We start from the raw sequence: 23,400 nt of genomic DNA, 5'->3' as shown, positions 1-23,400 counted from the left end.
TGAGTTTAAATATAAATTTTAATTTTTAAAATTTTAAAATTTAAAATTAAATAATTAATTAATAATCTTATTTTTAGTTTTAATTTTATTTTTTTTAATTTATTGTTCATCATCATTATTTTTCTATACTTTCTTATTTTTATATAAATGGTTAAAATTAATTTCTTATATATTAAAAACGGATGTTTTTATATAAACCAATTTAAATTGGTTTTAAAAATTAAAACGGGTTTTTTTTTTTAAATGATTTAAACTAATGCACCGTATTATAAAATCATTTAAAATTAATTTACTTTGTAAAATAATAATTTGGTGCAATTTTTACAACAACATCAATAAAATCTTGTCTCATTAGGTGTGGTCAGCTACATGGATCAAACAACACCATTAAATTCTATTATGTATCATGCCTACAGATGGATCGTTTATATGTATCTCTTTTTCGACCACCTCATGGATGGTCTCTCACATCTACCCTCTTGGTGCTCTGTTGGTCTTCTTCTCACATGTCCAAACTAACTGAGACGCGATTCTACTATTTTTTTTACAATAGGTGCTACTTCAACTCTCCCTCTTTTATATCTTTGTTTCTTATTCTATCCAATCGTGTATGACCACTCATTCATCTTAACATCTTCATATCTGCCACACTTAATTTATGTTCGTGTTCCCCTTTAACGGCCCAACACTCTGTACCATCTATAAAGCATAGCCGATTTGATAGGAGTGCGATAGAATTTAGTCAAATTTGGTGCAATTTTTAAATTATTTAAAATTGTTTAGTGCAGAAAAAAAAAAAGCTCAACCTTGAAAATCCTAACTAATTGTGACAAACAATTTCAATCACAAATCAATCTCTCTTTATTTCATTTAGAATTATGGTTATCATTGACGGAGAATGTCATGCATATGGAAAACAAAATGCATGAAGACTACTACTAGACTAGTATGGCTTAAGCCAGAAACACATTAGAGAATTGACAACAGGAGAGAGACTAACGAAATGCACCCTTGAGAACTACTTGAGTTTTTAATATTTTCAACAAATCAAGGTTGGGTTTGTGTAGCTTCAACTTGATTTGCCATCTTTTCTTGATCATGGATCCTTTCAATCTTCAGGTCAATTTCCTTTAGAGTTTGATCAATTAAACGTGAGAGATCACAAAGATCAATCAAGCTAGCATTACTAGTGACCTCACCAGAGCTCAGACACTGAAACATTAGATGGCTCATCTCTTTCTGCCTATTTTCATCCTTTTGTTTCTTTAGCTGGTCTTCGGCCTTTTGGATTCTTTTCCTTAACAAACTTTCTTGGGTTAACATTCTCTTGTTTTGTTCCAATTTGGGAATTTCCTTAAACTTGGAGATCACTTGTTTGGCCTTCTGAGGTGATGGCCAAACCTCTGGCTGAGGTTCATTTGGAGGGTAGATTATAGCACAAGATTGAACCCCACAGAGGGTGCTAATCTCATCAATCTTTTTTATCAAACTAGTTTTCCTTGCCCTAAATGTTGCCCTTCTCTTGGAGTTGTTTGCTATGTATTCAAGCTTTGACTTCTTTCTAGCCATGGTGATTATAAATGAAAAAATAAAAAAGGATTGGGTAATATGATTTGGTTATGGCTTTCTCTTTGCCCCAATTGTGCTCTTTATATAGGATAACTTTTGTTTAAGATATGTATCCAAATTAAATGAATATTTTTCAGTTAATTGAATCTGGTTTAATTTTATTATAAATGTATAGATGTTTCTTAAATAACTTGCCATTTGTGTAATATAGAAAATCCGAAAGTTTAATGTATTAATTTGTAGCAAGTTGTGTGTCCAGACTTGTTGGAATTGTTTTAATTTTACTAATTCAAAAATGTACCAGAGACATAGAAAATTTGTCCCAAAAGAATCCAAATAAATTTAAAGGTAATTTACATGAATAAAATAATAAGGTTAAAGGTAATTTACATGAATAAAATAATAAGGTTTAAAATTATAGAGATATCTTAAATACAATTTAATTATATGTCTGTCCAATTTACATATCTATATAAATCGAATCAATTTAAATTATTTATATTAAATACATGTAAATCTGATTCGATTTAATTGATATAGCATATATATTTACTATTGTATAATATATACCTGAATTTACTACTTATACATATTATTGATATTTTTTACTAGATTATTGATATTTAATTGTTTATTTATTTTTCATTAACTTTAAAATATAAATGTCAATAAAAAAATAACTTCTATTTGAATTCAAATAAAATATCAAAAAAATAAAACAAATAGAAATAGAAATTTTAATTTTGTATTTTAGTTCAAATTCCAAAATATCTATATTTTTACAAATTTATGAATTTAAAATGGAATAATAAACGATTTTTAAAAATTCATTAAAACTCATCCTTTAACTCATTAGCATCTAAAAAATCATAACGACACTTTTGATGTTGAAAAGTTAATATAAAGTATAGCCCTTTAAGGTGATATAGGAGTTACAACTTGAATTTTTTTTTAGAGTCTGAAGTAATGCATAACATCATCAAAGCGTTTGCAAAATTAAGTTAATATAAAATTCAGGATATTTTCTTATTAATATTTATGTTTTAAATTCAATAATCTGTATAAGTAGTAAATCGAATTAAGCTGATTCGACATACTATATATATGTTGTACAGTAATAAATCAAATTAGATTGATTCGATTTATATGTATATATTATACTAATAGTAAGTTGATTAAATTTACATAGAGATATAAATAAGATAAATATGTAATCAAATTATGTTTTGGATAACTATGTAATAATTTTGGGTGTCATTTATTCATTTTATTAATGTAAATTATCCTAAATTTAAATTATTTTGTATTATTTAATTATTGTTTATCTTAGTTTGTATTTATTAATTAATAATATATTTATTAATAATTAATGAGAATAATTATGTAATATTAAATGTAATAAATGTATAATTAATTAGTTATGAATGTTAAGTATATAAATTATAGATATTAAGTTAATAAAATAATTTTGAGTTATTATTATCTTCTTAACATTTTTAGTCTAACTTTTATTTTAGAGTTTAATTTTGATGAGATGCTAGGTGATATAATTAAATTCATGTTTTCAAATAATTTTTTAAATAGTAACTTAAAAAATAAATTACTTTTGATGATATGTCAATATATAAAATTATGGATATTAAGTTAAGTAAAGTAATTTTTTTCTATTATCTCCTTAGTATTATCATTTCTAATTTTGTTATAGAATTCAATTTTGATGTATAATAGATGATCTAATTAATTCATGTTTTTAAAATGATTTTTTAAATCATAAATTTAAAAATAAATTACTTTTGATAATATGATAATATATTAAATATGGATATAAAGTTAAATAAAACAATTTTAAGTTATTAATTATCTCCGTAGCATTACCATTCTTAACTTTGGTATAAAATTTAATTTTGATGAATAATAAGTAATCCAATTAAATTCATATTATCTGATGATTTTTTAAATGATAACTTTAAAAGTGAATTACTTTTGATGATATTCCAATATATAAAATTATGGATATTAAGTTAAATAAAGTAATTTTGGATTATTAATTACCTCTCTATCTAGCATTGGCATTTTCATTTTAGAGTTTAATTTTAATTAGATAATAGATGATCCAATTAAATTTATATTTTCAGATGATTTTTTAAGTAGTAATTTAAAAAATGGATTACTTTTGATGATATAATAATATATAAAATTTTGGATATAATATAAGTTAAATAAAGTAATGTTAAGTAATTATTTCTCTAACATTAATATTTTTAATTTTATTTGAGTTTAATTTTGATGAGTTAATACGTGATTTAATTAAATTCATATTTTAGATTTTTTTTATATAGTAAAAAATTTTAAAAGTGAATTATTTGTGACGATGTATGATTAAATAAAATGTTATTTATATACTAAAATTAATTATTAAAATCAATCACTTTGTATTTTGTATATAAATATATATGTTATTTTTTAATATATTTTTAATTTATATTTTATATTTTAAAGTATATTTTATATTAATAGATGATTTTAATGACTAATTTTAATATATATTTAGTATAGTTGATAATTAAATATCTATGTAAAATTCTTTTATATTATCCATGTATGAAAATTAAATTCTTCGTTTTAATAACAGTTGTTATGTAGCTTTCCCTAAATTTAGGTTTAAGTGAGATGATACTTGTTTACCCAAAAAATTAAGCTATTGAATTTAAGTTAGATCGATGGAAGTATTGGGAAACCTTTTAGCCCTGTTATGAACCAGCCATGTTCGAATCGAATTACTTGGTATTCGATAAGAGTGGAATATCAATAGTTTGAGGGAAAAATTCTAAGAAAAATAATTGATTGTTATGTGGTGTGTGGTAAGATGTATTTTTAAAGTTTTTTTTCGGTTTTAAATTAAGTCGGATCTGTAATAGGAGATTGTAGGTTTTGGGATGAGTTAAAGTGGATATGAAACTTTTATTGGAGAAGGCTACTATTTTAATGGGAGTTGAAATTAGTTAACTAATTTTATGGGGTTCTATAATTTGTTAGGTTAATAAATAGTAGGGAAAACAAATAGTATGAAAATTTGATAGATTAGGAGTTTATTCTACTAACTCATTTGTGTAGATTTTGCAGTCTGAGATTCTCTCGGAGGACATTACGAGTTATAGTTTCACTAGATCTATATAGAGAGGACTAGTACCACCAAGAGTTGAGCTATTCACCTGATTTGTGTTAGTTGGTATGGTCAATATTAAAGAAAGGTTGACTAGATTGGGCATTATTGAACACATGAATATATTTTGTATTTTATGTAAAAAAAAAACTGGGAATGATTTTCACTTATTCACTGGCAGTGAGTTCACATGGCAGGTGTGGCGTGCTTGGTTATAGGCCTATAATAAACTTTGGTCTATTTCAGGAACAATTAAGCAACACTTTGAGAGTTGGATAGGAGCTTCTATATAAGAAAAGACGAACGTAACAGGTGGCTGATTAAATTTTTTGCTATCATTTGAAATACGTGGCTGAAAAAGAATGCCAGAATTTTCAGGAATCAAGAAGCAGACATTATGGAAGTTATTATCAAGTTGATTAGGAGCTACAAAGAGTGAGTTGACTTTGTTCCGTCTAATTGTTGATGACAATGTCAGAAATAACTACAGTTTCTTTTTTAGTGTTTGTATTGTAGTTCTAGACATTTTAAATATTTTACTTTATTGTGTTAAATTTTTTGTTTAAAAAAATCCTAAAAAAATGTATATTTTGTCCCAAATATTTGGGTTAGGTTTTTATCTTGGCTTTTTAATTATTCCATTTTAGTCCACAATATTAAAATCATTTCGATAATTTTATCCTATTTTGGATGATGGATGACATTTTAATTTTATCCCAAAATTTAAGGTATAACTCAAATTTATTCAAATTCGCTTAACACCTATAATGAATAGAGTCCTACGTAATAATAACATCAAGAAATTTGAAGAAAGCATCACAAAATTAAACAAGAAAAAAGAGATATCACTTTTAACATGAAACTAGAAAGCATTAAATTTCAACCTATGTCTTTGTTTGGTCGTGGTGCTCGAAGTTTTCAACCCATCAATCGCAGTTTCTTCCTTGAGTTTAGCGTCTTGGAATCTTCCCTTTGTTTGCTAAAGCGCAGCTTCTTTCAATCTACCACCATCTTTGAGGTGTGTTCGTCGTCTAGCCTCCGTCTTTGTCGCGCTTCTACATTCAGACTACTCAAAAGTCAGAACGAAAATTTAGGATTCTGCTAGTGTTATTTCGATTTTTTTTTGTTTTTTTTTAGTTTTTGGTTCTTTTTTCTTCGATTTAAGATTCCTTTACCGCTAGTGCTACTCAGATTGAATTGTTGAATCCATAGTTATCAAATTCGACTTGATCGAAAATCCAATCACTTGGTCGGACCGAACCACTTGTTGGACCGTTCATGCATCCAATAAAAATCGATTTGATCCAGACAAGATTCAGTGAAATTAGTGATCTGGCCGGTTTATATGATCCAACTAGGTCATGCTTAATTTTTTAAAAATAAAATAACGGTTTCAAACGACGAGCCACGACCCACCCGCCCTCAAGCCTCAACATCTCTCTTCTCTGGGGTCTCTTCCTCACCACTCTCATCTCTCTCACGCCACTCTTGTCCTTAGTGTCTCACTTCTCTCTCGGTTTGGAACTCATCATTTCGGACTCAAGCTCGTCGTGCTCTGTGCTTTCACCATCTCAAGCTCGGTCGCCGCCTTCCTACGCTATTTCGCCGGCGCCAGAACCAGACAGAACCAGCCTCTGGTCTCTCGAGTAGTGGTCATTGTTGTCTTCTTGCTTTGACTGTCAGTACAGTTGGTCAGCTTCCTTCACCATCTCCCTCTCGCACCCAGTCGTGCCTTTCCCGCAATCGTCGTTGCCGCAACAGAAGTAGCAGGTCCCGGGCTGGTTGTCATCGCTCTCTTTCTCATTACCGTCTCGCGCGCCTTCATTGCGCTCGTCGTCGCTGGCTGCATGTTCCAGTGGTATGGTTTTCATTCGTCTTCTTGCTTCGAGCCTCGGCTTCAGCTTCCTCCTCACGGTCAACTTCCTTCACGCAATCTAATTTGGTGAGTTTCAACAAAATTTTCCTTTATTTCTGTTTTAATTTTGTTGCTGTAATTCATCACTACACTTTAATTTTGTTGTTGAAAGTTGAATGTGTTGCTGAAATTTGTTAATGCTTATCACTGAACCTTGGATTTGTTTCTCTCTTGCTGAAATAATCACTTAACTTAAATTTGTTCATTGCTGAAAGAATTTGTCACTGTATCGACGTTGAGTTTGTTGCGGTCTTGATGATGGTCTCAGAACAAAACATGTTTTTTAAGTTTTTTAATAACTGCTAAATAGTCTTTATTTAATTTTGATTACAAATTAATCCTTTATATATATTATTTAATTATAAAATTTATCCTCTATTTTATAAATTATTATTTTATCATTCATCTATCATATTTTTTACCAATTAAAAACAAAAACAATAACAATCTTCCATTAAGCGTCATAAATATTTTGGCAATCCAAATCAATTGGTTTTTTATCCTTGATCCGTTATATCCGTAAACACTAGTGAAATCGTGTTTCTTGGTAATTCAATCGATTAAATGTTGGACGACAGTATGGGTTTTTCCAGAATTCAATCGATTGAAAGTGTTAGACAATCGATTGAATCTTGCACGGCAATATAGGTTCTCGAAATTTAATCGATTGGAATTATTATACAATGGATTGAACTACGCTTAGAATGTGAGTTTTTTCTTATTCAATCGATTGTTCGTGTTCCCAATCGATTGAAGTCTTCAAAGTAATATTGGTTTTCACAATTCAATCGATTGGGTAATTCAATCGATTGGTTGTGTTACCCAATCGATTGAATTGTGCACTGCATTATATGTTACGCTATTCTAAATTTTCCTCCTCGTGTGTTTATAAATTATTATTTTCTTACATTTATCTTATTTTTAAAATTCTATTTTCAATTTTTAAGTTTTTATTTTGATTTGGATACTCTAATTTTATCTTTTTTAATATTAAGATTATAAATTGGTGAATAATTTATTATCATTTTATTTTCAATTACTCAATCTTACAATTGGAATTATTTATCAATCTCCTTGATTATCAATTTTTTCATTGTTTTTGTTCATCGTTTATCCATCTACTTAATATCCAATTTTTCTTCATTTTTTATCTATCTACTGAGCTGGTATGTTCTTCCTTGATGGAGTAAGAACGTCATGCGCAAGCACACCTATATTAGAAGTAGTCATGATGTGACTCGATCCGATGAAAGTCACAACCTATTCAGACGTTTGTATTCAGAGTTCTATAATGTTGCTTAGGAGTTCGTTACTTGTGATAATGAAGTAGCTATATTGCGATCGGCGCTCTGGGACGCAAAGTCCAAGCTGTCTAATTACCGTGTCAGCATGTGTTATACTTTTGTTACTGTGACTCAGAATAGCAAGCCCACATAGAGCACATGCGGTGTTATTATACATGACAAGCAGGGCCCCTCAAGAGTTGCAACTAAAGAACAGTCTAAGAGTAAGAGGTTTGACGCAGATTTGGACAAATCAATTAAAAAATCTATGCGAAAAAGCTAATCCAAAAAATTTTACTTTTATTCAAAGGTAGAAATTAGAGAATGATCCAAGAAGTGTTGGGAGTGAATAAGGGTGTTTTTTGTATGGTGAATAGTAATAAAATTCTAATAATCCACAATAATTTTGATGACAATGTTAAAAAAGTTATGTAATTAGTGTTTGATATTTTAATATATATAATAGAATAAGTAAAAATAGAAAACTAATAAAAAATATATATCATGTATGTTTTGTTGTTATTATTTGGGATAAGTACTTTTTTCGTCTTTAAGGTTTTAGGTTAAAATCAAAATTTTTTCCTACCTTTTTTGTTATTAAAATCATCTCCAACGTTACAAAACATTATAAAATCGTCCTTTTTGTCTATAAATAAAATTTTTTGAGCAATTTTACCATTAAATAAAAATAAAAAATATTTAAAAAAATAAACTACCCACCCCACCCCATCCCTTACCCCCACGGCCCCACCTCTCCATAAACCCTTAAACAAATCTCATTCGGCAAATGAATCTTTAGAATCATAAATTCATCTGGCAAGAATCCATCTTGCAGCATGTCATAGAACAGCCCCACAACTTCCTCCCAATCATACTCTCTCAAGCACGCACCAATCATAGCAGATCAAGTGAACAAGTTTCTCTCACGCATTTCATCGAACACCTTACGTGCCTCTTCCAAAAATCCACATTTCGCATACATGCTCACCAGCTTGGTCTCCACAAAAGGGTCCAAATTTGTCACAATTCCTATCCTAGCATGCAATTCCCTACCCACCCATATGCAATCCCTGTCAATGCAGGACCGTAGAAGGTTAACGTACGTGATCGGTCTCACCTTAGAACCTTGCCGAGCCAGTGAGTCTTTTGTGACAGAAACAAGGTTGGAACTTGCATGGAACCTTGTTTTTTTGTGGAACTCGAATTGGGTGGCACTGCAATGATACGAAGGGGGTGAAAGTGAAGGACTTGATTTTGCATAAATGTGGAGAAGATGAGAAATGTGTGTTTGATTATTGTGAATGAAAAATTTTGTTATGTAATTGAGTTTTGCATAGTTGGGTTATTGTGAATGAGAAAGAAATAGAAGAGGAATCTGTGTTTAGTTACCTTTTGTTTTTTTAATTTTTGTTTAAAGATAAAATTGTTCGAAAAATTTTATTTATGAATAAATGGACGATTTTATAATGTTTTGTAACGTTGGGGATAATTTTAATAACAAAAAAAGATTAGAAAAGATTTTGATTTTGATCTCAAACTTTAAGAACGAAAAAAGTTCTTATCCCTTATTATTTTTATTTTTATTATTCGTATTAAAACTCCCCTTCTCATTAGAATCGAAAAACTGCTGTAACAACTAATAACTGTAAAAACAAATGTAATTGGAAAGCATTAAATTCACTGATGTTTTACGTTCAACAAAATTTCAAGAACATTTTTTTTTATTTATAAATTCCAAGAACATTAATCATTATTCATTACTTTCCTATATATATATTCTCCTACAATTTTATTGGGCGAAAAATCACCACTAAAATTTATAAATGAGAAAGGAATAAAACTGAACAAAATAATTTAGACAATAATAAAAATAATATGATTAAATGATAAAAGTGACAATTTTTTAAAATATAAATGTCTATAATATGTTTTATATTATAAAAATTATACTCATAAAAAAAGTACATAACACATATGAAGAAAGACTTCTTAATTTTTTCTCTAATTTTTATCCATTAATTTTTATATCAAAATTTGTCATACAGTGATAAATACCTTAATCATCTATATATAGTTTGCTAAGAGTAACGATAATAGAAATAAATAAAACAAAGTTATTCAAACTTTATCAAGTTACATGACAATTTGATGAATATTATTAACTTGAATTTTATCATCTTATTCAACCTTGTCATATTGCATAATAAATTCATAAATGTCAACTAGGGGCTTTATCTTTTTACTTGTTTATAACATGTGATTTACTAACGAATTATTCTTTGATTAACCTCGTTAAAGATTACCATTAAGTAACTTATCCTATTTGACTAATTAAGTGAAATAATATTGTAAGTATCCGATAAATCTTTCAAACTATTATCATATAACTATTTTATTTGACAAAATAAGATAATATTAACTGTTCGGTTGTCGGATCCGGACAGGTGGGATTCACGGGTGAAGGAGCGCGGAGACTCTGACCTTGATCGCACTGGTTGCAGGCTTCCCGAGCAGTCGAGCACTTGCCTTGGTGGGAAGATGAAAAAGGGGGGTGCCACCTGCAAAGACACTCCGACGCCTAAGTCAGATAATGTGCAGGCGGGAAAAGTGATGTGGAAAAGTGACGTACCTCGGGGGAAGAGCCAATCTTCCCCTTATATACATGTCAGTCGTGGGCCCCTTGCGAGGGCAGGCCCATATTCCCAAGGACATCGTCCTGCAGCCGCGTGTGGGTCGTACAAGACACGTGTCCGGGTCGTTTGGAGGGCGAGGAGCCGGGTCGGGCGGAGCTCGGGCCGGGGCCGACCCGTCGGGTCTTTGGGCTGGGCCGTAACAGTGCCCCCACGCGCCAATGGTAGTCGTGGGAGCTACCAATGGCGTGTTGTCTCGTTTCTCACTTGGGGTCGCCTGGTCGGTTGTTCGTAATAAGGACGTGCCCTTTACGCGCGTGTCCTTTGGTTGCTCCAGCAACTGTTTCGTCGCATCGTTCCCCGTGCTGAGCATTAAATGCTCATAATGGGGTAAAAAACCCTGACTGAAAAGACTGTTCTGCCCCCAGACGTTTCGCGCTTCCTGGGGTAGTTTTTAAACGGGCTAGTTCAAGCAACCTTCTCTTTTCTGCCATCTTCTTGCTCCCAAACCTCATCACTCCTCTGCTGTGCTGTTTGTGCGCCTTTCCCTTCATATCTCTCTTTAACGCTGCTCCGCCGTTCTTCCTCTAATTCAGGTAACTTTCGCATCGTACTCTCTTTTGTGCATTATTTTGCATGTCTGCTATTTGGTTTTTTGCCGTTGTTGAGTAGCTTTTTAATTGCGACTAGATGTGTTAGGGGGGGGAGTGCCACTCCAGGGTAGGCTTTTCTTGCTCTTTTCGTAGTTTAGTCTCGATTGGTCTTAGTCGGGAAGTCGTAGGGGGTGGTATCTGTATTCGGCTTGAGCAACCGATCTCTTAGACTGACTGGATGGTCCCCTCATGTAGGTATGGCTCACACGGTTGCCCGGGCATCCGTTAACCCCGCGGCGTACGATCCCTATGCTTGGGTCGTTTCCGATTTGAAGGATTCGCCTAACCAAATGGGCGAGGAGGAGCTCACCGAGTTCCGACAGGCCGGGTACTTGTGTGGAGGGACTGACGAGGAGTCCAATTACGACGTTTTCGTCCCGGCTCCTCACGAGCGATTGTATGAAATCAATTTCCACCACCCCCGAGTCGCCGACTGGATTTGGTTCTACAAGTCCATGTTCACCCAGGTCGGAGTTCGTATCCCGTTCTCGGCCTTTCAGATGGCGCTTTTAAGCCGAATTTCCGTGTCACCGTCGCAGTTGCATCCGAACAATTGGGCCTCGATCCGCTGTTTCGAGATGGTCTGTGAATACCTCGAACTGCCGGTGTCCGTGGATGTCTTCCTCTTCTTCTTCACCCTCACAAACCCTTCCAAGGAGGGGAAACATAAAAAAGGGTTCATGTCTTTCCGGTCTGCCCAAGGTCGGAGGATTTTTGGTTTGTTTGAAGATTCTTACCACGGGTTTAAGGACAAATATTTCAAAGTCCGCCCTGTCAAAGGTCGTCACCCCTTTTGGTTGTCATTGGAGGGAGTACGGCTCATCCCGACCTATTGGAGTTTCGGGGCAGGGTCCAATACTTTTATTAAGGTAACCTATAACGGTATGTCGGCGGTGGACAAGCAGATCGCCGAAGTATTGGTAGCGGTCTTTGGGAAGAACCTAGTCAATCCCCACCTCCTTATGGGTGACCGGGAGTCCGGTCGTAATTATATTTGTGAGGAACTTGTACTTTACTCTTTATCTTTTTGTTTTTATTGATATTTTGTGGCGATTAACCGATCTTCTTTACTTTCCTGCAGTGGAGATGTCTGCGTCGGTGACGGGTCTTCCCAACTTGCTCCAAACTTTCCTCTTGGCCAGCGATGACGAAGGGGATAATGACAAATCTGCTGCTGAGACGTCTGCAATTCCTCCAGAGGACAAAACTATTTCAGGGCAGGAGGTCGCGGTTGACGGAACCGGGACCTCGGCCCAAGCTGCCCAGGCCGAGGGCGAGAAAACGGTTCATGCCTCCCCCTTTCGCGAAGTGGTAGGCCAAGGGGGTTCGACGTCTGCCCCTGAAGTCGATGATGACGTGGAGGTGGTCCCTAACCCTAAAAGGAAAAGGAAGACGTCTTCTAGTCCCGAGGGGGTCCTCACCGTCATGGAGAGGAATTTTGATGCAAGCAACTTCATAGATACCCAACTGATCCCTGGTACTGAGGAGTACTTCCACGAGTCTTCCCTTGCCGGGCAAGCGAGGTGGATGTACCGAACACTTCTGCGGGGTGCCGTGATAGCCCGGAAGGCCGAGTTTGAGCTGTCCGGGATGGAGTCCCTCCGCAGGAGGTTGGAGGCTAGTGGGAAGGCCAATAATGAGTTAAAAAATGAAGTTGAAACTCTCTGGGAGCAGTTGACCCAGTCAAACGAGAAACTCGATGCCGCCGAGAAAAAGGCGACTGCAGCCGAGCAGAAGGCTACTGCCGCCGAGCAGAGGGCCACAACTGCTGAGAATAAACAGAAGGAGTCAGCCGCATCGGTGGAACGTTTGATCGAGCGTGAAATGGCTTTGGAAAGTCAGGTCGGTACGGCGTAGAAGCGTGTGGCCGAATTTGAGAAAGAGAAGCAGGCCGTGGAGACGAACTGTCAACATGGAAGGCGAAGTATAAGGACGTCGTCAAACAGGGCAAGGGTGCGATCTTGGCTACCGAGGAAGCCCTCAAAGCCCAAATTAAGATTGTTGCCCCTGAATTCGACACGTCGGCGGTTGGTGTTCGCAAAATTATTCAGGATGGCAAGGTTGTCGACGTCCCCATGAAATGAACCTTCTGTTTACAGTTTCTGTCTAGCCGCTTTGTTTTGACTTGTAAACTATTTCAGTTTTAGCCGTTTTTGGCTTGTGAACAATTTGGTGTTAGCCGTTTTATTTTGGCTTGTGATCAATGACCGTTTTAATCGTTTGCCCAAGTTGTCGTGATAAACTTCTCCTTATTCGTCTGGTTGTATTTCCGTTTCTATTAACCGTTTTTGGTTTATTGTCGTCACTTATACTAATGGCCCATGGCCTTTCGCGTAGTCGTTACGATTGTGGTTGACGGGTTCCCGGGGTGATCAGTCCCGGGGACGCGCGTCGTCGTTGGACGTGGCGGTTTATCTGGAAAATTGAGTGACAAAATAGGAGAGAAAATTTGCACAAGTATATCTTATTCGGTAGTTGTATAAAGGACTCGTAAGTCGCTATGAGAAGTTCAAAAGTTAAATTTGCGAATTAACAACTTAGCTAGCTTAGTCGGTTTGTCGGGCCATTCCCTAGGAGTAGAATCTTCTTAGATTGTCCGCGTTCCATGTTCTCGGGACTTCTTTGCCGTCAAGCCTTTCCAGCTTGAATGCTCCTTTTCCCATCATCTTTTTGATTCTGTAGGGGCCTTCCCAGTTCGCCGCTAGCTTGCCTTCTCCGGGGGTCGGTAGGCCGATATCATTTCGCCTCAAGACGAGGTCGTTTGGCCCAAATTCCCTCTTGATCACTTTGGTGTTGTAGCGCAGAGCCATTCTTTGTTTTAGCGCCGTTTCTGTCAGATGGGCCATTTCCCTGGTTTCATCTATCAGGTCTTTTTCTATGGCTTCCTCCACTCCTTTCAAAAGTAACCGTGGGCTCGGTTCTCCGATTTCTACGGGTATTACTGTATCCACCCCGTACGTTAGTCGGAAGGGAGTTTCCCTAGTGGAGGATTGTTCAGTTGTTCGGTAGGACCAGAGAACCGCTGCTAGTTCGTCGGCCCAAGCACCCTTTTTATTGTCCAACCTCTTTTTTAGCCCTGAAAGGATAACCTTGTTAGCGGACTCCACTTGTCCGTTCGTCTGAGGGTGTTCTACCGAAGAGAACCTTTGCCTTATACCCAGGCCGTTGAGAAATTCCGTGAACTTTTTGTCAGTAAACTGCGTGCCGTTGTCCGAGATGACGACCTCCGGTATCCCGAATCGCGTTATCACTTGCTTCCACATGAATTTCCTGCAATTGGACGAGGATATGCTAGCTAGTGGTTCGGCTTCTATCCATTTGGTGTAGTAGTCAATTGCGACTATGAGGTACTTGACTTGCCCTGGGCCGACTGGGAAGGGTCCCAAGAGGTCGACTCCCCATTGAGAGAATGGCCGGGAGGTCGTTAGCAGGCTTAACTCGGAGGCCGGCGCCCTGGCAAAGTTGGCGTTCTGTTGGCACTTTACGCATTTTTTCACAAACTCTTTGGAGTCCGCCATCATCGACGGCCAATAGTATCCGGCTCGGATTAGTTTCCTCGCTAAGGCCTTGCCTCCGATGTGGTGCCCACAGCAGCCCTCATGGACTTCCCTGAGGACGTAGTCCGTTTGGTCGGGATGTAGGCACTTCAGTAGGGGTTGGTTGAGCCCTTTCCTGAACAGTTGTCCTTGGATGACGGCGTATTTGGCCGCTTCCCTTCTCAATTTCGCCGCATCCTTTTGGTTACTAGGGAGTTTGCCGTGTTCTAGGAAGTCGATGATGGGGTCTAGCCATGAAGAACCTAGGCTTGTCATGTGCAGTGTGATTGCGGGTTCTCTCGTCATGCCTTGGATGAGAGACCGGTTCCCCTCTCCCGGCTTTGTGCTTGCTAACTTTGATAGGAGGTCTGCCCGTGTGTTCCTTTCTCTAGGAACGTGGTGGACCGTGATCTCTTCAAACTTTTGGCTCAAGCTTTTAACCTTTTCCAAGTACTTCTGTAGCAAAGGGTCTTTGGCTTGGTAGCTACCATTTACTTGGGAGGTGACGACTTGGGAGTCACTGCATATTTCTATTCTTTTTGCGCCGACTTCTGCCGCTAGGGTTAGGCCTCCTATAAGGGCTTCATATTCTGCTTGGTTGTTTGAGATGGGAAACTCGAATCTGACCGACTGCTCGTATACGACTCCGATCGGGCTTTCCAGGATGATCCCGGCACCTCCGAAGGTCTGGTTGGAGGCTCCGTCCACATGGAGCTTCCACCGTGTGCCCCCTTCTTCGCTTGCGTCCCCCGTTACTTCTACTAAAAAATCTGCCATCGCTTGCGCCTTGATGGCTTGCCGGGGTTCGTATCGTATGTCATACTGGGAGAGTTCGATGGACCAAGTCATCATTCTTCCTGCCAGGTCGGGTTTTTGGAGTACTTGCCTGATCCCTTGGTCCGTTCTGACGACAACTTGGTGACTCTGGAAGTATTGTTTTAACCTTCGTGAGGAGGTTAGAAGTGCTAGGGTTAACTTTTCCAACTTGTTGTACCTCAATTCTGCCCCTTGCAAGGCCCTGCTTATGAAATAGACTGGCTGTTGAGCTTTTCCGTCCTCTCGTACCAGGACTGCGGCCAGGGCTTCACCCGTTATGGCGAGGTATAGGTATAGTGGTTCTCCGTCCCTTGGCTTCCCGAGAACGGGTGGTGCCGCCAGGATTTCCTTGAAGTGTCGAAAGGCCTCTTCACATGCGGGCGTCCACTCAAACGCCATCCCTTTCTTCATGAGGTTAAAGAATGGCAAGGCCTTTGTTGCCGAAGCTCCGAGGAATCGGGATAGTGAGGTCAACCGCCCTGCCAACCTTTGGACGTCCTTGATACAACCCGGGCTCTTCATCTGGAGTATTGCCTGGCATTTCTCCGGGTTGGCTTCTACCCCTCTCTGAGTTATCATGAAACCCAGGAACTTGCCAGCTTCCATGGCGAAGGCGCATTTTAGGGGATTCAGCCTCATACCGTGTTGACGGAGGGACGTGAATACACTTGCCAGGTCGCTCAAGAGGTCGTCAGGTCGTGTCGTTTTAGCCAGGATGTCGTCTACGTATACTTCAACTGTTTTCCCAATGAGGTCGTGAAATATCCTGTTCATCAACCTCTGATATGTTGCCCCTGCATTTTTCAAGCCGAACGGCATTACCTTGTAGCAGAAAGTTCCTCCTGGCGTTATGAACGCCGTCTTGTCTTCGTCGGGACGGTGCATCGGTATCTGATTGTAACCGGAGTAGGCGTCCATGAAGCTTAGATACCGATATCCCGCCGCGGCGTCGACGAGTGCATCTATGTTGGGGAGGGGGAAGCAATCTTTGGGGCATGCTTTGTTAAGGTCAGAGTAGTCCACGCACATTCTCCACCTGCCATTGTGTTTTCTCACCAATACCACATTCGAGAGCCATGTCGAGTAGTCCACTTCACGTATGAAGCCTGCTTCTAGGAGGCCGGCCGTTTGCTTGGCTACCTCCTCTGCTCTTTCCGCCGACATCTTTCTCCTTCGTTGAGCCACTGGGCGTGCTTCCGCCTTGACGGCTAGATGATGTGAGATGATTTTTGGATCTATGCCCGGCATGTCGGCTGGTGTCCAGGCGAACAAGTCCCTGTTGGCCCTTATCATCTCAATCAAAGGCTCCTTCAGCTCATGTGGGAGGTTCTTGTTAACGAATGTGAACTTTTCCCCTTCGTCACCGATTCTAAACTTCTCCAGGTCCCCTTCTGGTTCTGGCCTCGGCTTGTCCTCTACTCTGGCATCAAGGTCGGCTAGGAACACGCCGGATGCTTCCTTGGACTTCTTTCGAAGTGGAGAATTACGAACTCGGCCATCGCCGATCTTCGGCCTTGGATCTGCCCCACCGAGATTGGTAGGGAAATGACTCCGTTCGGTTTGATGAAGTGGTCGCCTAACCCGATAACCCCGTGCTGGTGAGTCGTCAGGTCGGCATCCTTTAGCCCGAACACGTTGCGGAACATAATGTTTGAATCAGCTCCTGTGTCGACAAGGATCCGTTTGACGAGACCGGTTCCCACTCTGGCCGTTATGACCATGGGGGGGTTTTCCGGGGCGTCGCCGAACCATTGGTCTTCCGGGCCGAAAGAAACGGATGGAGGTTTTTTGGAGCTTTGCACCGGCGGGGATGAGATCGCCAGAACCTTGGCATCTTTCTTGTGTGCCGACCGGGATTTTGGTGCAGCGTTTTTTGCCGTTACCACGTTTATCACAGTGAGGCCCTGGTCTCTGTCTTCGGGCTCCTGTCGCCGCTTGGCCGAGCGTGTCTTGCCTTCCTCGTCTTGATCGCGATAACGCCTTCTCGGCTCCCTGATGAGATGGGAGAACGCTGCTAGCTTTCCTTCCCTTATCGCCTGTTCTAGTGCATCCTTCAGGTCGAAACAGTCCTGTGTTTGATGACCATACCCCTTATGGTAATCACAATAAAGGTTCTTGTTTCCACCCGTACGGTCCTTAAGTGGTCGAGGCTTCGGAAGAATTCCCTTCTCAGCTATTTGTTGATAAACTTCCACGATGGGGAGGGTGAGTGGAGTGTAGTTAGTAAATTTTCCGACTCGAGGGAACGACCTAGGTGCTTTGTTTGATGCCTCCTCCCTGGCCTTTTCTTTTGCTCTCTCACCGTCGCCACCGGACTGCCGAGCCTGGCCGTAGCCGGACTGCCGCTTATTGGCAGCCACGACTCGGCTGACTTCCTCGTCGTTTATGTACTCCTTGGCCACCGTCTGGATTTCATGCATTGTCCAAACCGGCTTCGTGGTAAGGTGTTTTCGGAAGTTCTCGTTGAGGAGGCCGTTTGTCAGGCAGAGACTGGCCACCGAGTCGGTTAAGCCGTCGATTTCCAAGCATTCGTCGTTGAACCGATCTAAGTACCTCCTGGTTGGCTCTCCCTGTCTCTGGGTTACCCCTAGAAGGTTGATAGGATGCTTGGCCTTTGCTATTCGCGTTGTAAATTGGGCCAGGAATGCACGGCTGATGTCTGAGAAATTGTAGATGGAACCTTGAGGGAGGCCATTAAACCATCTGATCGCTGGTCCTGCTAGGGTTACCGGGAAGGCGCGGCATCTTACTTCGTCCCCTACTCCCTCTAGATTCATCCTGGCCTCGAAGGTCGTGAGGTGTTCTAGAGGGTCTTGAGTTCCGTCATACCTCATGTCCGTTGGTTTGTCGAAGTGTTTCGGCAACCGGACCTCGAGGATAGATCGGTGGAACGGGGTGACACCCATTATGACGGGTTGCCGTGTTCTCTCGGATCTCCCTTCCCCGTCCTCGTGACCTCTTGCTGCCCGGCGGGTTGGTCCGCCTCGGGAGTAGATGATCCTGTCGTTTCGCCTTCTTATTATGGGTGACTCCTCCCGCGTGCTCTCCGCTTCCGTCCGGGAAGCGGATGTACGCCGCTGGCGGCTTTGGTGAGAGTCTTCCTCCTCGCTCCCGGGAGATGGGGTAAAGCTGGGATCGGTAGACCGTCCATCCCGCTCCCGGTCGGCTAGCTGTCGCTCTAAGTTCTGGACTCTGTGGCGTAGCTCCTGCATTATTATGGCGCTATCGCCACCCGTTCCCCCGAAGGGTCGTGTTCTCGTGTGTTGTTGGGGGGACCTCCGCCGCCCCCTCAGTGAAGCGACGGAGGCTGCCCCCTCTGCTCCGGCTGCTCGAGCTTGGTCACCGGGACCCAGCACGACTTCCATTTAGGCAGGAATCCCCACAGACGGCGCCAATGTTCGGTTGTCGGGATCCGGACAGGTGGGATTCACGGGTGAAGGAGCGCGGAGACCCTGACCTTGATCGCACTGGTTGCAGGCTTCCCGAGCAGTCGAGCACTTGCCTTGGTGGGAAGATGAAAAAGGGGGGTGCCACCTGCAAAGACACTCCGACGCCTAAGTCAGATAATGTGCAGGCGGGAAAAGTGATGTGGAAAAGTGACGTACCTCGGGGGAAGAGCCAATCTTCCCCTTATATACATGTCAGTCGTGGGCCCCTTGCGAGGGCAGGCCCATATTCCCAAGGACATCGTCCTGCAGCCGCGTGTGGGTCGTACAAGACACGTGTCCGGGTCGTTTGGAGGGCGAGGAGCCGGGTCGGGTGGAGCTCGAACCACCGGGTCGGGCGGAGCTCGGGCCGGGGCCGACCCGTCGGGTCTTTGGGCTGGGCCGTAACATTAACTTTTCACAAATTTTGTAAATTAAATATGACAATCTACTTTGACTTACTTTGTTACCCACATTGATATATATAAAAAAAAAACAGCTTTTACATTTGTTTATATAAGTGTAATACTAATAAGGATGGAAGACCGATGGTGTATTCGTGCGAATTTTTTCTTTGGTAGAAATCGAGGATTTAATGTGAGAGTTTCCTACATCAAATCTAAGGTTGAGACACAAATTGTTATATAGTTGTGAGAATAAATCAATAATTCAATTGATTAAGTTTATTGGTTTATTGATTTAATTGATAAATTATTGGTTAAATTAGTAAAATCAGTTTTACTCGTAGATAAAAAATTTAAGATAAATAAAAATTTAAAATTATAATTTAAAAAATATATATTTTTACTAACATTTTATAAAAAATTAAGTTTCAAATTTTAAAAATAATTAATATTTAGTCACTAAAATTAAAAAGAGTGTAAAACAATAAAAATAATATTTAGAGTGAATTACTTGTATTTATAGATTTATTGTGCTTGTAGGTAGTTACGAATATCTGCAAATTAACTAAGTGAAATAATATTGTAAGTATCTGATTGATTAATCTTTCAAACTATAATCATATAACTATTTTATTTGACAAAATAAAATATTATTAACTTTTTACAAATAATTTTACTAAGTAAACAATAGAAATTGTGAATAATGTGAATAATAAACTACATTTTAAATTCACTAAATATGAATAAACTTAAATTGATTTAAAATTTGAATTCTAAAATTAAAATTAACTTTTCTAATTCAACTTATTATTTAGGTTGTTTATTACAAGCGTTGTCCTCTTAGTGTTTATTTGGACGCCATTAAATCGATAAAAATATTTTTTTAATAAAAGATATCTTTTTTATTTTTTAGTGTGTTTGACAAATTTTTAATGGTAAAAATAAAAGTAGTAGAAAAATAAAAAATATCTTTTTTGAGAAGCTATAATTTATATATATTTTTTAAAAGATCTTTTTTTCCTTAAAAATATACTAAAACACAATTGATAGATAAAATGATTTTTTACATGATATATCCAAACATATAATCACTTTTACTTTTATGAAAGATCTTTTTAAAAAAATCATTTAAAAAATAATATATTTTAGTATTTTTTAAAAGTATTTTCAATAATCTTATTTGTATTATTATTTTGAATTCTAAATTTTTAATAATTATGCTTTTATTATTATTTATAGTTAATTTTTTATTTAATTTATTATTTTTAATAAAAATAATAACACATATTATAAAAAATTAGAATAATAAAATTAGTGCAACTCTCTCTATATATATTTACAATTCAGTTAGGTATCCTTTAAAAGTTGTACAATATACAGCCTTTTATTACCATAATTAAAAAAATAAAACAAATACATCTAAAAATTATAAATAGATTTAGTGTCTTTTTAAAATTAAATACACATTCAAAATACAAACTAAATAAAATTAAAATTTAAAATTTAAATTTCAATTTTAAATTTCTGTTTTAGATTTAATATATTTAATTATTAATATATTACAATTTAAATACACATCCAAAAATCAAATTAGTTAGAATTCAAAATTTTAAATTTAAAATTCTAAAATAAATCTTAAACCATCTTAAATCACTAGTAAAATCTTTGCTCCGTAAAAATCCAGAGCTGCAACGCCTCTCCCTCCTCATCTGTGGCCGCTTTCGTCTTCTCTAGTGATTTTTTTGAAATAAGGAGCTCGACACAGTAAGGTGGAGCATTTAGAAAGTCCAGAGTTACAATACAAACACTAAACAAAAAAAATTGAAGTTATCTCCGGTATTGCCATCAACAACTAGACTGAACAGAGCCAACCCACTATTTATAGCTCCTAATCGACTTGGTAATAACTTCCGCAACGCATATTTCTTGATTCTTGAAAATCTTGGCATTCCTTTCCAACCACGTATTCCAAATAATAGCAAAAAAACCAATCAGCCACCTGTTACGTTTGACTTTTCTTACAGGAGCTCCTGTCCAACTCTCAAAGTGTTGCTTAATGGTTCCTGTAATAGACCAACATTTATTATAAGCGTATATCCAAACACACCACACCTGCCACGTGAACTTACAGCCAATAAATAAGTGGAAATCATTCTTAGTTTCTTTTTTACATAAAACACAAATCATATCCATATGATCAATAATGTCCAATCTAATCAATCTTTCCTTAGTGTTGACCCTATCAACTAACACAAACCAGGTGAATAGCTCAACTATTGGTGGTACTAGTCCTCTCCATATAGATCTAGTGAAACTATAACTCGTAATGACCTCCGGGAGAGTCTCAGCCTGCAAAGCTTGCACAAATGAGTTAGTAGAGTAAACTCATGATCTATCAAATTTCCATACTATTCTGTCCTCCCTCTCACTTGTTAACCTGACAGATTGTAGAAATCCATGAAGTTGGTTAACTAATTCTAACTCCCATTGGAATAGTACCATTCTCCAATGAAAGTTCCATATCCACTCCAGCCCATCCCAGAACCCACAGTCCCCTATAATAGATCTGACTTGATTTGAAACCGAGAAAAGCCTTGGAAATACATCCTGCAACACACCACATGGTAGCCACTTATCTTCCCAGAAATGAATTCTTCTACCATCTTCTAACTCTAATGATAATCCTCTGACCATCTTATCTCTCGCTTGCTGTTCTCTTATCTGCAATTGACAAATGTCCCTCCACGGACCCTTTGTATTAGGAATCAGCTGACAAGAAAGAAGGACATTTGGCTTCAAGTCATTGCAGGAGCACACAATTTTCTTCCATAATGGGCAATCCTTCTTTAAAAACCACCACCACCACTTGAACAACAATGCTGTATTCCGGAGCACTGAATCGCCCACGCCCAAACCCTCGAAGCGTTTTGGAGCTTGCACAATATCCCACCTTACCAAAGGTACCCCATCCCTTCCGTCCTCATTACTCCACAAGAACCTCCTTTGCAAAGATATCAACTTATCTGCTACTGCTCTGGGCATCTTATATAAACTATGATAGTAAACCGGCAGACTATTAAGCACATATTTGATGAGTACCAGCTTACCAGCTTTATTAATCGTTTTGGCTTTCCACAGATTAAGTTCTCTTCTACTTTGTCTATAATAGGTTTCCATGTCTTGACCAATTTCGGATTCGCTCCCGAAGAAATATCAAGATATTTGACTGGCAACGTTGCTTCCTTACACCCCAACAAGATACACATCCTTTGTGACCATTCTCGCTCGCAATTAACCGGAATCAAGCTAAATTTATCAAAGTTAATGCTCAAGCCTGTCATCATCTCAAAACACCGTAGAAGCCGCTTATAATTGCAAATAGTCTCCTCCTCCGGAGGACAAAAAAGTATTCTGTCATCCGTAAATTGCAAGTGAGACAACTCAATATTGTCTTTTCCAACCAACAAAAGAGAGATCCTTCCATGTCTTACTGCCTCTCCTATTATCCTATGAAGGACCTCAACAACAAGAACAAAAAGAAAAGGAGAAAGAGGATCCCCTGCGACGATCTCCTCCTTCGGCGACGCGTTCCTCCCCGCCACGCGCACTTCCCCTGAGCAGACCTCCTCCATTGATGGGCTCCTCTCCGTTCCTGGTCTCCTCCCTCGCGCCATACACAACCACCTCCTTCTCCCGCGCCTCCCCTGTCTCCTCTCCCACGTCGCACTCCTTCTGTCTCTGGTAGTTCTGCTTGCAAAATTCTAAAAAAATTTGGTTGAGTTCATTCATGAAGATATGTTATCCCTTTTTTCTGCGTAATAAAAAGTTCTATTTTTTAAAATTTATGTATAATGTTGGAAGTGTCTGTGTTTTTTTTCTTTTTTTTTTAAATAATGTTAACCTAATTTGAATGTGTCAATACTTAATTTTGGATGTGTTTATATTGTTCATTACGTTCTTATGTACATGTATAAGTTTTTTTACATGAGTTTTAGATGTGTTGATA

At 38.3% G+C, this 23,400-nt stretch overlaps 2 protein-coding genes across 2 annotated transcripts; both read right to left on the bottom strand.

Annotated features, from left to right (window-relative positions):
• Positions 1-913: 913 nt before the first annotated feature.
• LOC107462715 (agamous-like MADS-box protein AGL80) lies at positions 914-1,569 on the bottom strand. The gene has a single exon (XM_016081345.3). It carries the CDS (start codon positions 1,567-1,569, stop codon positions 1,048-1,050), a length of 522 nt encoding a protein of 173 aa, XP_015936831.1. The 3' UTR covers positions 914-1,047.
• A 17,361-nt stretch (positions 1,570-18,930) lies between these two features.
• On the bottom strand, positions 18,931-23,068 carry LOC127741277 (uncharacterized). Its single transcript, XM_052253408.1, has 5 exons — positions 22,502-23,068; positions 21,894-22,436; positions 21,652-21,743; positions 21,417-21,506; positions 18,931-19,099 (listed from the first exon to the last, which is right to left on the bottom strand). Exons 1-5 carry the CDS (start codon positions 23,066-23,068, stop codon positions 18,931-18,933), a joined length of 1,461 nt encoding a protein of 486 aa, XP_052109368.1.
• Positions 23,069-23,400: the final 332 nt, after the last annotated feature.

This window comes from Arachis duranensis, chromosome 8 (genome assembly GCF_000817695.3).
Source record: "Arachis duranensis cultivar V14167 chromosome 8, aradu.V14167.gnm2.J7QH, whole genome shotgun sequence".
NCBI lineage: Eukaryota > Viridiplantae > Streptophyta > Magnoliopsida > Fabales > Fabaceae > Arachis > Arachis duranensis.
The sequence above is the reverse complement of the archived record's forward strand: the minus strand, read 5'-3'. Positions and strand labels throughout refer to the sequence as shown.

Excerpts from the sequence above, each read along its gene's own strand:
- LOC107462715 (XM_016081345.3), bottom strand. The coding sequence starts at position 1,569 with ATGGCTAGAAAGAAGTCAAAGCTTGAATACATAGCAAACAACTCCAAG.
- LOC127741277 (XM_052253408.1), bottom strand. The coding sequence starts at position 23,068 with ATGGCGCGAGGGAGGAGACCAGGAACGGAGAGGAGCCCATCAATGGAG. Across the intron at positions 21,744-21,893 it reads GGAACTTTCATTGGAGAATG|GCTGAGACTCTCCCGGAGGT; the intron begins GTACTATTCCAA and ends CAAGCTTTGCAG. Across the intron at positions 19,100-21,416 it reads AGAGTTGGACAGGAGCTCCT|GTGGCACCCCCCTTTTTCAT; the intron begins GTAAGAAAAGTC and ends GTGTCTTTGCAG.